The sequence below is a fragment of the Thalia democratica genome, chromosome 2 (genome assembly GCF_965202585.1).
Source record: "Thalia democratica chromosome 2, ktThaDemo2.hap1.1, whole genome shotgun sequence".
Taxonomy (NCBI): Eukaryota; Metazoa; Chordata; class Thaliacea; order Salpida; family Salpidae; genus Thalia; species Thalia democratica.
Window position 1 is genome coordinate 22,993,116 of NC_139166.1, and position 16,369 is coordinate 23,009,484.

Consider the following 16,369-nt stretch of genomic DNA (forward strand, 5'->3'; position numbering starts at 1 on the left):
TAAGGACAATAAAATGCTAATACTTCTTTATTCTATTGTTATTATAATTAATACTACTTAATATTATTGTTATCATCTATTACAAATGTTCTCTTTGATATTGGATCCGCATTTAAATCCCGAGTCATTTTTCATATGGATCATTTGGGCTCCCTCCTTACTCATTAAAGGCTATGATGTTGCTGTTTTATGAGCGAAATACCTCTTTTAGGAAGATCTTGCCTTCTCATTGCGTTATAAACTGTGAATTTTGGTATTTTAGGCTCATTTAACATTATTTTCATGGGAGTCCTGTCCAACAAGTTTCAATAATAGCATCACGCTTAGTCATTCTAATAACAACTTTTATGAATTTTTAAATTATGTGGAACAAAATTTTACAGCTTAATGATGTATTATGATAAATTATTTGAACGTCAGCCTTGAATAAAGTACTAAAATTTTAGTTTTAAACGCTCATGTTTTGGGAGCATTTTTCCCATACTTAAGTATACTTTCTAGGTTTCACAAGAGACACATCTTCAAGTTTTATTCTACTTTACTATTTGTGAGTCTTGTATAACCTAGAAGAAAAAATCATTCTATTCACAACAGAAACTTGTTATCACAGTTTAGAATTATTAGCTTCAAGTTTAACCTGATTGTTAAATCAATAAAACCTCTTCCTTTTTCTTTTACACTCTTTTTTCACCCGACGCTTCTTGGGCACAGAGGACGGAAAATAAAACTCGGTGTCCCAAAAAGTCAGCTGATTCCGGCTGGTCGTTACAAACTGGTTGGTCTTCGGATGAAACTTGAGGCTGGACAAATGGGAGCAACCCGCGCTTCTCTGTCCGAACTCTTCCTCCCAATCGTCCACGCACCACGCTTTTACCCATCCGTCGTTTGAAGCGGCCACCAGCAACTTTGAGTCTCCGGAGAAGTCGGCTCGAGCTTGGTGCTCGTTTATTATTTCCATGATCACTTTTCCGCTGTACGCGCAAATCACCACCAGCTTGCCGTTGTACGACAGCAATAAGTTTCTTCCGTCGGGGCTGAACTTGAGATCTGTCAGCATGTCTGTTTGCGGGTTGACACAGTGGATAAGGTAAATGCTTTCTGGCCCTTTTAAATAGTTTCTTGCGTATATGTACACTTTTGAGTTTATGGCAACCGCAGTCCTTCCTAAAGAGTCCAAACAGACGCGGGGGACGAAGTTTCCCTGACAAAAGTCGAAGTTCATTTGAGCGGTCGGGTTCGGCACCCCCAAGCTCCAAAAGCAAACTTTTTTGTCCAGTCCGGCCGAAGCGAACACACCGGGAGTCTGAGAAATCGCAATGCTTTTCACAGGCTTCGTGTGTTCTTGGTAGTACCTGATGAAGCTGTTTTTATTGTAGTCGTAATGGCGGATGTCGTGGTTTATTTTGGTGGAGCAAAAAATTGCGGACTCGCCGTCAGAGGAAAACTTAATTCCGGCGGCACCGTATTTTCTGCTGTGCCTCGTCTGATGAAGGTTGTGGGATTTGTACAAGCGTATAGTGTCGTCGTCCGCGGAAGTTATCAGAAGTTGACCGTCCAATTGGTAGTCGACGCTGTTGATGGATCTTGTGTTGTAGCGGGAGACGTGTTTTCTGATGAATTGTTGAATGTTTGTTTTACTATCCATTTTACGTCTGAAAAATTTAAGTAAGAGTTTTAAAGAATGACAAGTTGTTTAATATAAAGAAGAGTAGGCTATATACTACAAAGTATAATTTTTTATGTTTTTTGCAAGTAAAAGTTTTAGTTAGGTTGTTATAAATTACTATCATTGAGTTAAAAATATGTATTAATTAAAAAATCGTTGTTGCATCTTTTTCTTAGTTTTATTTCATTACTTGAAAAGTGTTAATAATTAGTAAAAGTTTAATACATGCTAAAGTTAAAGTGTTTTTCATATAAGTGGAGCTTTTTTGTTGATTTTTTTTCAAAGTGTTGAGTAAACGTTGTTTTCATAATCTTCAACCAGTTAACTTAGTTGTGACTAAAAATTATTAAAGTTTAAAATTTTTCTTACTAAAATCTTCCGTTGTTTTTTCGGTATTATTTTACTCAAAATATAAATCTGGTCTTGACAGGAAATTCATGAAATAATCTAACATTCTTAACCATCAGGTTTTTTTTATTAATCTTTTTAAACAATTCATAAATTAGTTGTGTTTTTATTTTAGGTCTCTTTTTAGTTTTTCAATTGTATAATAAGCTTTAGTCTGTCTATGAACAAAACAGATATTGTAAAATTCTTAAACTAAGTGTTTTTTTTTTTAAACTTTGTCGCTAACGAGGATAAATTGCATCACAACTTGCTACGTTGCAGCATTTAGTGTAGTATTCGCCAAGTATTCGCCAAGTATTCGCCAAGTATTCGAAGTTTTTTTAAAAAGATAATCTATCATATAAAAGTTAAGTATATACCAAAAAAAAAAGTACCTTCTTTTTCTGGATGGTCTGAAATTTTAGAAAACAGTTTTTATTTTTAAGTATATAAGTTTTAAATTACCTTAAATTACGTCACAATAGTAGTTTTTTTTTTCTCTATTTGATATCCTAAAAAAACTTTGTTTCGGAGAATTCTCCTATAAAGAGTCAAAGTTAGTCTTTAAAAGAGGTATTGGCGTCTTCCTTAAGGTCTGTAGTTTTGCAATTCAGTCTTTGATTTTTAATTTTTGACGTATTTTATTTCAAAAATGACGTCACAAAGAAAAAAAAAACAATTGCTATAATCAAAAAGTTTCGGAGAATTCTCATATAAAGAGATAAAAATGGTCATTAAAAATTGAATGGGCGTCTTTCCTAAGGTATGTAGTTTTGCAATTCAGTCTTTGATTTTTAGTTTTTGACGTATTTTGTTCAAAAATGACGTAACAAAAAAAAGTTAATTTTCGTCGTTAAAAAAATGGTTTCGGAGAGTTCCCCTATAAAAAGTCACAAATGGTCTTTAAAAATGGTATTGGCGTCTTCCCCAAGGTCTGTAGTGTTGCAATTCAGCCTTTGATTTTTAATTTTTGACGTGTTTTTTTTCAAAAAAGACGTCATAAAAAAAAGTCATTTTTCGCCCTAAAAAACTTGTTTCGGAAAATACTCTTATAAATAGGCAATATTGTTAATTTAGAATAGTATGGAGCATTTGCATCTACTCAAAAATTTAATTTTGAAATTTTTTTTGACTATTTTTTTTTTTAAATTAATTCATGTAAAAGTAATCGTTTTTAAAACACTTCCTTAAAGTATTTCCTAATAATGAAGATAAAGTAATAAAAAAACTTAAAATTTTTTTTCAAGTTTTGTAGTTTTGCAAATCAGTTTCTGATTGTTTTAAAAACGTTTCAAAAATGACGTCACAAAAAAATCATTTTTTGCTTTAAAAAACTTGTTTCGAACATTTCTCCTAGAAATATTAAAATTAATTATTCAGAATAGAATAGGCTCCTTCTTCAAGATTTCTTTTTTTGAAAATTGACTATTGTTTATCGATTCTATTACAATTAAGTCATAGAAGAATAATTTTTTTTTAATTATATCTTAAGTGTATTACCTCATAACGAATATTAAGTGATAAAAAAAGATTAAGAGTCTTTATCAAGTTTTGTAATTTTGCAAATCAGTTTTTGATTGTTTTAAAGACGTTTTAGATTTAAAAAAAATAAATTTATTTCTTAAAAAAAAGTATTTCCGTTCCGTCCTCTTTTTGCTCAATAGTTTTTCAAACTAATCTTTAAGTTTTAAATTAGTTTGTTCAACCTAAATTGATTATAAATATAATTTTTTAGCCAATCTAATATAAAATGACTTATAAAGTTTTTTACATTGAATAATTTTTAATGGTTAAATAACAATTTCTAAAAAGATTGTTAAAGTTTTAATTCTTTATAGAATTTTTAATAATATTAATTTACTCTATTCAATAAAATAAAATTTAATTACAAAAATTTTAAAAAAAAAGTAGAAACGGCACATAAAAAAAACATAAAACTAGTTATAAAAACAAGTTAATAAAATATATATTTGTCAAAGTTAAAATAGTTTTCAAAACACTAGTACAATAAGTAATAACATTTAAAATTAATTTTAAAAATAAAAGTATAGTTACTAGAGTAACTGACTAATTTAATCAATTCAGATTAAAGTTTACTAAAACAAGTTACTTGGTATTTGTAAATAGCTATTAACTGATAATCGTTTGAAAAGATAATTATAGTTTGTAAAACAAACTAGATAAATTGTGGTGTAATTTGTATTAAAACTTTCAGTAATCAAATTTTTTTACAAACAAATTTTTGATTACCGTGGTTTTTTTATGCAACATTAAAATAAGTAGTATAGTTTTCCTTTTTTGTTGTTCTTTAAAAACGATAAAAATAAAAACTATAATGTCAGAGGAATTTTTACTGACGATGCTATATTTATATGTTCATTTTTTTTTTTTTGAAAATTTATTGTTAAATAACTTGTCTAATTAATCAGCGATAAGTTATAAAAGCTTTTTTAAATTTTATATCACTATAACCTTCTTATACTATCAAAACTTTTAAATTTCTGCTTTGAATACAAAAACATATTTTTTAAAGTCCATAGTTTTACGATTCTTGGTTGCCACAGCAAAACAAACTCTAACTTAACTTTGTGTAAACATTTTTTGTAAACAATCTAAACTTTCTTTATTAAATTCAATTTATAAGTATTTTAAATTCTAAAAGTATATTTTTAGCAACATTATGCTTTTTATATAATAATAATACTTGTTAAAAAGTTATAGATCCATTTAAGAACTAAATAAAATGCCAAAAAAAATATTTCACCATTGAGCCAACTTTGTGATGAGGAGCTATTTATTAAGACAGCTATTGACTGTTTTCTACTATATCACATAGAAAATTGTAGTGTTAGAACAGCTGCAGAAGTGTTCTTAAAAACAATAATTAAAGGAAAAAGATACGAGAATTCTCCGAAACTATTTTTTTTTATGTCGAAAAATGACTTTTTTTTGTGACGTCATTTTTAAAAAAAATACGTCAAAAATTAAAAATTAAAGACTGAATTGCAAAACTACAGACCTTAAGGAAGACGCCAATACCTCTTTTAAAGACCATTTTTGACTCTTTATACGAGAATTCTCCGAAACTATTTTTTTATGACGAAAAATGACTTTTTTTTGTGACGTCATTTTTGAAAAAAATACGTCAAAAATTAAAAATCAAAGACTGAATTGCAAAACTGCAGACCTTAAGAAAGACGCCCATACCATTTTTAAAGACCATTTTTGACTCTTTATACGAGAATTCTCCGAAACTATTTTTTTATGACGAAAAGTGATTTTTTTTTGTGACGTCATTTTTGAAAAAAATACGTCAAAAAATAAAAATCAAAGACTGAATTGCAAAACTACAGACCTTAAGGAAGACGCCAATACCTCTTTTAAAGACCATTTTTGACTCTTTATACGAGAATTCTCCGAAACTATTTTTTTATGACGAAAAATGACTTTTTTTTGTGACGTCATTTTTGAAAAAAATACGTCAAAATTTAAAAATCAAAGACTGAATTGCAAAACTGCAGACCTTAAGAAAGACGCCCATACCATTTTTAAAGACCATTTTTGACTCTTTATACGAGAATTCTCCGAAACTATTTTTTTATGACGAAAAGTGATTTTTTTTTGTGACGTCATTTTTGAGAAAATACGTCAAAAAATAAAAATCAAAGACTGAATTGCAAAACAACAGACCTTAAGGAAGACGCCAGTACCTCTTTTAAAGACCATTTTTGACTCTTTATACGAGAATTCTCCGAAACAAAATTACATCGAATACTTGGCGAATACTACACTAAATGCTGCAACGTCAACTTGCTTGTCATTTCCTCAATTAATTTCTATTAAGTTTTTGAAACAGAAAATAACATTTCTTAGTTTTTCGGAATAATGATGATTGAATATAAATTTGACTGTAATCTTAAAATATAAATCGTAATAAAATAACTAAAAAAGCTATAAAAAACAATGTTAAAAATTTTAAATTAAAAAATTGTTTAAAAGTTTTCTAAACTTATTCACAAGTTTATGCTATATAAAATAATTGTAATAATTTTACTACTTTTATAAAACTTAACAAGCTACGTTTTTGTCTATTTTGAGAAAAACTTTGTATTGAGCTCTGTACTATTAGTCCTTGTGCATCTAAGAACAATTTTTTATCTAAACAAGCTTTTACTAATTCTTTTATTTCAAAGCAATCTGCTGTGTAAGCATAGCAACCTTTAAGCTATTGTAAAAAATTTTATCATATTGCAACAAATGCATATTTTTTATCACATATTAGTGTTGGCTTTGCTAGCGTTGTTAATTAGTGAAAAATGAACAATTATTGTTACTCTACTTGAATTAGAAAATTAACAAACTTTCACTAACCTTTTAAACTCTATGAAAAAGTATAAAGGTTAAAATCAAGTGTAAACTCATTAAAACGTATATAAATCACATAAACTGTATTTTAAACAAGTACATAGTAAAATTTTTAAACAAACTGTCAAAGAAGTTTTAGCTGTTTTAGTAGTTATTTCTTAGTTTGCGACTTTTGTTTCAAAATAGTTCTTGACTTTAGCTAGCTACTTTAGCTTCTAAGTTATTTTATATTTGTCTAACTGGTTAAAATTTACTAATATAAGTTTATTCTGTACAAACCAATTCTTACTTTATTCATAAAAATAAGGTCTGACTAGAGCTTTTTCAGTTATGAACAAATATTGATACTAAAGCAATAAAAATATGAATTTCATTTACTTTTATGATAATAGTTTCTTTCATCAAAACAGTAAAGAATTTTACTCCCATCTTTAGTTTTGACTAAAGAAAGATGTTATAAATAAAACTACTAATATTTGAAAATATTTTTTTTTAAAGAATTTTGTTTTATTATGGGAGTATTTTTAAACGCAAGCTTTGTTTAGAGCATTCGATTTTGTAGAAGTTCTTTTTTTCAAAACTCAGTTTTAAACAATTATTTTTTTGTTTAAATATTTAGATTTTTTGTTTTCAAATAAGTTTACTTTATCTTAAAATCAATACATTTTGAATTTAGTTTATTCAGTGTTATAGTACTTCCTAAATACTGCGTAATAACAAATATTTGTACACACTTTAAAGTAGAACTAAAACATGTATCTACTAAACTAAATGCTGAGTTTGAATGTCTAAAAAATATTAAAACTGTAACTTGATTTTTGAAATCACAACCAACAAGTAGTATAAAAATAACTTAATCTTTTATAAAAACAAATTGAAAAGTTTAATTTAAACTATTGCTACCTGAGTTTTTTAATTTTATATTTTTTGTTTAGCTTAAAATTTTAACTTTTATAAAATAAAACAAAAAGTTTAATTTGACATAAAAAAGCTTACAAATGTTGTTTATAATTCTTAGTCTTTTTAAAAACACAATTTTTTTTTTCAGTTTCTGCTTTTTATCACTTTATTACTATTCGGATAGAAGAAAACAGAATTCATATTATTGAATACATTCCCAATGGTTTAAAAAGAGAGCTCTTTTTTCTTCATTTTTTAAGGAGTCTGATATAACATGACACTTTACTGCTTGTTGTGTAAGTAGTAAAAGTTAATGAAGTGTTTCAAGTATCACTTTAGACAAACCTTCATTTTTTCTCACTAGTTTTTATTTACTGAAGTTTCAACTTTTAACTGTAACTTAAAACAAAAACTGATTAATCTTAGTTAAAAAAAATTGGTTCCACCAAACAAACTGCTGGGTTTTTATTCTAAACTGGTCCTTTTTAAATGTGAAACTAAAACTGTAAATAAAAAAGTTTTCTAAAACTTTGAATATTAATATACTTATATTATGCAAAAAATAACGTGCTAGTCACTGAGTAATGTACACTTTAATTTTAAATCTTTACAAAATAAAAACAACCTAATTGCATAGTTGAAGCCTTATTAAAGTTTAAACTACTCAATAACACCTAAAATATTAGGTACTTGGTAAACAATTATTTGTATTTTGTTTTTTATTCGATATACAATTTTTCAACTATAAAAACAGTTATTCAGAATATGGATGAAATCATTTTTTAAGTTGTAAAAATATATTTTTTTTAGCTTTGAAAGTTTTAAACTTTTCAATTTAAAATTGATATAGATACTTTAAATAAAAACAATGTTTTTCTTGCAAAAGTATTAGTTTATCTATTTTAAAAAGTTTATCTAAAATCAAAGTTAAAAAGATAAATTTTTGATTAGGAAATTTTTCTAGTAAGACGAAAAAGTAGTGTTTTACATTTGAAAATGCAATAATTTATTTGTTTTTTTCCTATAAAAAAGTTCAACTAAGGTTAAAATTAAAAGTTTCGAAATTTGATAATGCAATAGTTGCCATTGTGACACATAAAAACAATAATTGATCAATAATGTTTTACCTTTTTAAAGATCACTTTTATTGTGATTGTTATCAACTTTTGATATTTATTTATATGTTCATTAAGAATTTGTTACATATATTAATTTTTTTTTATATCATGAAAAACTGTTGTTACAATTTTAACATTGCAGATTGAAAAAAAAACATTACTTGAAATTTTTAAAACTCTTTTCTATGCTTTCTCATCTTTTTAAATTTTAAGGACTATTACTTATTGAATAGTTTGGTTTTGGTGCTGGTTTTAATTAAAAATTTTAAACATAACTCACTCATTTTCGAAAAAAGTTTATTAATTAATTTCGTTTAGCTCAATTCAATTATTATATCTGTATTACTTATTGATGTATTCATTTATTAAATAATAGTATTTTATTCCTTTAAATTTGATAGTTACGTATAACTATTTTACTAGCTAGTTTTTTCTTACTATGATGTTGTTAGGTGATTAAATTTGCTTTAGAGTTTTAAACTAGTACTTATAAAGAACTAAAGTAAAAATTTATTTATTTAAGCAACATATATTTTTAATCAAAGTAAATATCTTACCGTAGTAATTTAAACGAGCCTCACAGAAACATAATAAACTTAGACTGAAACACGTAGAAAAGTCTTAGCTAAAAATAAAAGTTTAGCTTTGAAAAGTTTAAGCTGTTGAACTACTTTAACTAATAGAATACTTCTGTTTTATTTTAGTTTCAACGTATCAAAAGAGTTCTATTATTTGATATTTAAACGTAATTGGACAAACATTATAACTAAATTTTATAAAATGTTTTCCATCGATCGTTTTAGATAAAACTTAGATTTCCTTTATTAAAAAAATAGATCTTAATTGTTCTTTCTACTACAACCTAGAAATAACTTTATTTTTTATTTCTAACATAAACAAGCCTTAAAAAAGGACAACAAACAAATAAATTTAATGTCACTAAAAAATTTTGTTGTTCTAATAAAAAAACTGATAACATCACACTTTTGTATTTTATATGAAAATAATTAATTTTTATAACTAAAACTAAGCTAATTTAAGGAAAATCAAATTGTTGAAAGTTTGAATTTGTCCAACTATTAAAGCATAAAAGTGTAATACTTTTAAGGACTATAGTAATTTAGATATGTGTAGATAAACATTATTTGAAAGTTAAACAAAGATCCTTTTTGATATTGACTATCATTTTTATAAAAAATAAAGTAATAAAAAATTTAACCATTGCTACAAGCTATAAGTTTAAATAACATTTTAAAACTAGTAGGTGTTTCTTTTGTCCTATTTTAAAAGTCCAGAACGACATAAATAAAATAACATGAAGAACACCTATCAAAAACTACTTTTGAGACATTTACTTAATTTTTAGTTTAATTAAAACAAATTTTTATGTAGAATACTTTAAACTTGTTTTGAAAGGTGTCATCTACTTAATATCGTGATCAAACAAATACTCATTCTTAGTAAATTCATTATAAACGAACTGTCAAAGAAACTATATATTTCTTTATGATTATATTTTATTAAACTGACTTAGTAAAGCTGCTACTTTTAGCTTGTACTTTTTTATCATTTGTTTAACTACTGAAAGTAGGAAAACAAAAAAAAACACTACTTGCAGATCGAAATTTCAAACATAAAAAAATTCAAATTAATCTACCAAGATTGTAAACAACATAAGATAACTCCTACTTTCAATACTGACTTAAGATTTTTTTTCCAAAACTAGAACTTTATTTTGGTATAATTTTACTATGGGAGTTAAAACTCATTATTACTGTCACGTGATATTAACAAATCATTTTATGCATCGGCTTTCTACAGCGCCTTTTGTCTTGAAAACTCTCTTTCAAGTAGTTAATATTTTGCTTTGGAGTTTCGGTCTACTTCATTGCTAACTTCCAATTCTTTTAGATTTTTTTCTTTTTTTTCAAACAATTTATAATTGAAACATAACTTCCAGCAGTAAAGTATATTTTGTTAAGTGTGATTGTATTTTTAAATAATGCTCCAGAATATTTAGAAAAATAAATGGTTTTCAAATACTTGAGAATAAAGTTAAAAGTAGAATTTTAAATATTGTTTTGGCTTTTTTACGTTATTATCACACAAAATATGTATGCTGTACACTTATGTACAAGAGTTATAACTTTTCTCTATAGAATATACTTTGCTAAAGTATTTTCGATATGACATGAAACTAAAACTTACTGTCGTTTTGATTTTATAGTAACTAAACTAACTTAAGTTAATTTTATTTAAATAACCTTATAAAATTTCTAAATTATTTATAAAATAAAGTTTTAAATCTACGTACAAACTAAAATCACTAAAAGTATTTAAAGTGAGTCAAAGTTACAGTAGGTCTGAAAAATTACAATCGATTTAGTTACAAATGAAATATTTTTATTTGAATGTTGTGAAATAAATAGCAATTTTTAACATTATACTTTAGTAATTATTTTTAAATGTTAGTATCAAAAATTTTCTGTTTATTTTTTCTGATCAGTTTTTAATTTTTATTCGTTGTTCGTTATTTAAACTTCTTTTTAATTCAATTTAAAGTTTTTGTTTACTTTTTTGCACAATAAAATAAAGTTTATCTGTTTTATGGTAATTGGTTTCGTTTCTCTTTTTTTTAAACTTTGAATATTTAATGAATTTTTAAAGTTAGATGTCAAACGTTAAGAAAAAAAAAGCTTTCTTTCACGACATTATTATATAAGTGAACTATACAACTAAGTTCAAGTAACTCACTTAGGTATAGATTGTTTTTTCTTATTTGTCTTGGGAAACTCACTTGTTTTAATTGACCCTAACTTCACATTTTACTGCTTGTTTTCAAGTAAACAAAATCTAATAAAGTATTTCAAATTAATACTACTGTAGAGTTCATTTGTTTTAAAACAACTTCTGTAATAAAATTTAAACTGTTACCTCTAAATTGATATAAAAAGCGTTTAAAGATTAATATCTATTGTCGAAAGAGTTGATATATTTTAAACGAAATGTTGGTTTCTTGTTTTTAAACTAACGTCAAGTTTTTTCTCAAAAGCTGTACAGCTCAAACAGAAATAGTCATTTTATTTACAAATTAAATAAGTCCTTCCTGCATAGTTTAAAACTTTTGGAAGAAAAAATAAATGCAACTTTGCCTTAGTTACAATGTTTTATGCCCGAACAGTAATAGTACTAAAAGTTATTTTTATTATGTATATTTACAAACAAGTAATTGACCTATGAAAGAATAGTACAATACTGACCGATGATTTTTTTTACAAAGCTAACCTGTGAAAGAATTTAAAAAAATCTGACCTCTTAAAAAATTGATTAAACTGACTTGTGAAAGAGTAGTACAAAATTTACGTGTGAAAGAACTACCTATACTTACCTGTAAGGGACTTTGTACGTAACTAGCCTGCTAAAAACAGCATAAACCTGACATGTTAAACTACTATCGAAACTGACCTGTGAAAGTGTGAAACTAAACTGACCTGTGAGAGAGTTATATGAACAAAAGCGGTACCACCAGCCTCCATTACCACCTTCAGAGTGTGACGCACAATTTATATTTCCACATTCTCCGTTATTTTGGTCGATTGCGGTAAATTTCTGCCCCTGCTGCATGTAGCCGTGGACCCTGAACGAATCACTTACAAACAAAAAGTTTTCATGCCTTTTGAATAATTAATTTTAAGAAAGAAAATGCTTAAACTTTATTGAATTTTACATAAAAAATAGTAACAAACCACAAGCTGGTAAAATACTGTAGCTTTTTTTATTATTTAAAACTATCGATTTAAAGCTACTCTATTTTATACTTGTAAAAAATTTAAATAAATTTGATTTATTGGTGTGTTTTTGTAATTTTAATAGTTTTTGCGCTTTTCGTTACAAAAATAACGAAACATGTTTATGCCTGAAGCGCCAGTATAGCCTCCCCAATAAATAGGAAAAATTTCCCTCTCTGATCCTAAATAAAAAGTCATGTCGATAAAACTTTCATTAAGCTTTTTTATTATTATTTTTGTTTTCTAGTTTTAAAAGCTTTTACATGTTAAATAATAAAAAAAAAACCAAAATATAAAAGTTTAACTCAAAATGATGGCAAAGTTGTTACTAAAAAATTGTCACTAATATAATATTGATTTCGACTATAGTATTATAACTCTCATTAAAGTTAACAGTAAGCGATTTAAAGCTTTTTCATAAAAGTTTTTCATAAACTCTTGTTTTTATACGTTGTTAAGTTGTTAAATGTATTCTGCGTATAGAAAAAGGATTTATATTAAAAAAACGTTCATACTATTTCTCATTCATATTGTGCATAAGCTTTAGTGCCGTCAAGTTTTTCAACATCTACTCTCAAAATAAAGTCCTGGTTTTTTTAAATTTCGTATCAGTCCCTCAATCCTGCAAGATTTTTCCAAACATTGTTTTTCATGTTTGTCATTAACATATACTTTTAGCGCTTCACGACACTAATACATGTACAATATAAATATAATATGAAACAGACTATTTTAGTTGATTTTCAGCATAAAGGATATAAGTATTTACCTTTGCGTTAGCTTAGTATATGAACAAAAAATTAAGTAAATGACATATTAACACACAAGTCGATTTTTATAATGCACTGTGCAATCATATATATATATATATATATGTATATATATATATATATATATAAAATAAGATTAATGTTTAAACGTAAACACTTTCAACTGAGCCCACTTGAAGGGCTTTTAAATAATTTATTCAAATGGCGATTTTAAAAATTCTAGAACATATGTTTCACAAAGCTTTAATTTTTCATAAAGCTTTGATCATCAGCTTTGATCTGGCTGATGAAACATATATATATATATATGTTATATGTCTAACCTGTTATCTAACTGGCTAAATACCCATCCAATGCTCATTGTTGACGTCACCGAATCCAGAGGCGTGCTCCTACCATTGTCTTTCAAAGCTCAGAGATCCGTCAAACCCCCTCATCAGAGAAATTAAAGTCCTAATGTAGTTTTTTCAACTTGACAAAAAAATATTTAACTGACTATCCATCCGTGCTCGTCTGATGTGACGTCACAATACACTTATTTGACGTTCGTGTTGTCGGCAAACGGTGTGACTTTGTAAACTCCGTTCTGATAAGAAGTTTTCTTGGAACTGTTTGCAAGGAAAACGTGGATGAGTAAGCAATAAAAACAAATAACTTTAAAAACGATTCAGACTTACGTAATTTATAGTAATTTTTTATGTGCAGCAACATTAATCAACTTAGATAACATTTTAGGTATTTGTTACAAATGCATTTAGTTCGGTGTAGCTTGAAATTTTAATATCAAAAACATTTAAAACTAAGTATAGGGTATGGAAAGTTTTAAAGATCAATTTTCTTACTGAAATATTCTTATGACGTCATCACACTTCGCCCCGACTCACCAGTTATGCAAATATCAAATTTGGTAACTGTGTTTGTATGGTAAGAAAATAGTAACTAAATTACAACACAAGACTACTTCTAAGAAAAAATAAACAAAAACTTCAAATAAAAAAAATACTTAAGTTTTACGCAGATGTCATCGCCTTCAATAGAATTTCCTTCGCTGCCGACCAACAAACCGTCTGTACACGTGATGGTGCCAATTACAGGGGTTTCCCCACCCGCACAATTTGGCGCCTAAAGTTCCCCGTCTTTAAAACTCTGCCCGTTCACTTTGTAGCCCTGCTTGGGTTTTTCAGTGGTTATATCCGATTTCGTGGTGACCTGCAGAGGTTCACTTGGTCCTGGGACGGTGACTGTGACGGGTTCGCCTGGAATGATATCAATTTTATTGTTAGTTTAATTTTTTTTTGTTTTAATAAAGTTTCACGTTTTGATCGTTTTATAGCATTAAACTTTGTTGCTTTGTTAATCGATAAAAATAAGTTTGTGCTTTTTAAATGTTTACTGTACAACATAATTAACTTTGTAATCAATTTTTTTAACTATTTATTTTAGTATTTATTAATTTTTTAACTTTCAAATTCTTAAACGAAAAAATATACAAATATATTTTAAGATTTATTTTGGAATAGTTTAGGATTAAGTTTGCATATAAGCAAGTTTTATTTCTGTAAGTTTGTTTATAAAAGTATAAGCAACTATGTTATAAGTAAAATAAACCTAAAATACTTCTATTATAATCATTTACTTCCAATCTAAGCTACAAATTGCTTCAGCCGACAAACAATTATGTTTTTTTTATCAATAAAAATGTGCACAATTTTTTATACTTTAATTGTATCCCGACGTTTCGCTGAAAAAACATATATTTAAATTCAAAAAAGTTGAAAAAGCAAATACAGAGCGATGAAATAAAACTAAGAAATATATATGTTGAGATAAGCACTTATGTTTTATTAATAACAAATCAATAAAAAATAATAATATCTAACCGCTAGTGAAATGTTCGCTTTTAATCACTCCAACACCGTACAAAATACCAACACTTATACCTCCTATCGCTATGACCGCCGCCACAACTATGATTATATAGCAGCATCTATTCCTCTTTTCACCCTGCCTTGTGTTTTCCGTTAGTTGCATCCTAGAACGTTTTGTCACTTAATAAAGATTGAATTTTTATACAACCTTAAATTTTTGTTCTGTTGAACTGTTAGTTGAGCTTTTTTTTTGCTTTTTATGTACTCAATATAATATAAACATAAGTTGTAAGTTTCGTAAAACAACGAATAAGATTTGAATATTATAAAAAACATTTGCTATTGAACTAATAAAAATGCAACTTAGTAATAAACGTTCGTTTTTCAATAATTAAAAGATTGCGGAAGATGTTACTAAGCTATTATGCGGTATTTTTTTTAGAGTTTTTAAACGCTTTTCTTTATTTTTGAAGAGTCTAAATAAATAAATTCCTTTTAAATGTGATCATGTTAAAACGTTCACACTTGTTTTGTTTTATAAGAAAACCTCATTTTGGTTAAAAAAATATAGATTAATAAATATCTTTTTATTACCATTTGAACAAAAGTTAAGAAACATATTTTTAATTTTTTTTTTAGTTTACAATATCATTTTTTATAACACTAGTTGCAATTTTAAAAAAACAACAAAAAACTTAATTGTTTATAAATATTTTTTGAGATTTAAAGATAGGATACTTTATAATTAGGAATATTAAATTATGATTTACAGTTTATTTATTTAAACTGGTTATTTGAACTTATCTTTAATGTATGCTCTTTAAGTAAGTAGTTCTATAATACATATATTTACGCAAGTATATTAATAGCTAGCCTTATGAAAAACATTTAACTAAAAAATAGATAAGTTTTGATTATTTTAAAGTATTTACACAAAGTTTGTTAAATTAATATACTTTGATATATTTAAACTTGTTTTGTTTTCCTATAAATATGTTTCGTTTATAAATAAGTAAAATTAAACATTTTGTAGGTTAACACTAATATATCTTCGGAAATACAATACTTTGAATTAAAAAAGTTATAACATTAGAGTTAATAAACACATAGCTAAAAAAATATAACTTTCAGTCAGTTAGTCTTTCCAAACACTTTTAAATATATATCCACACTTGATTGGTTGTTAATAGTGCTTCAACTTCCTTAACACTAATTTAAATACACATGTAGCTAATGCTTGCCCTTATTTAACTCTTGTTAGAATGACATGCAATATACTTTACAGTGTAACGTGTGCTATTTTATATATCAAAAATGTAATTATCTAAACATTATCGTAAAATGTATAAAATAATGCATGCTGTTTAAAAAGAAAAAATGAAAAGACAAATAGTACGTTAAGTTTATCTTAAATCTTCTCAAAAAAACTAAACGCTTATCTTTAAGATTTTCTAATATCAAATTTGTTTTATAAAACATTTTTAAAGTATTTAAATCTTTAGATTTC

The 16,369-nt window shown here is 26.3% G+C and overlaps 1 protein-coding gene across 1 annotated transcript; it reads right to left on the minus strand.

The window, feature by feature from the left end:
- Positions 1-649: 649 nt before the first annotated feature.
- Positions 650-1,645, minus strand: LOC145828456 (WD repeat-containing protein 82-like). Its single transcript, XM_082936216.1, has one exon. It carries the CDS (start codon positions 1,643-1,645, stop codon positions 650-652), a length of 996 nt encoding a protein of 331 aa, XP_082792342.1.
- Positions 1,646-16,369: the final 14,724 nt, after the last annotated feature.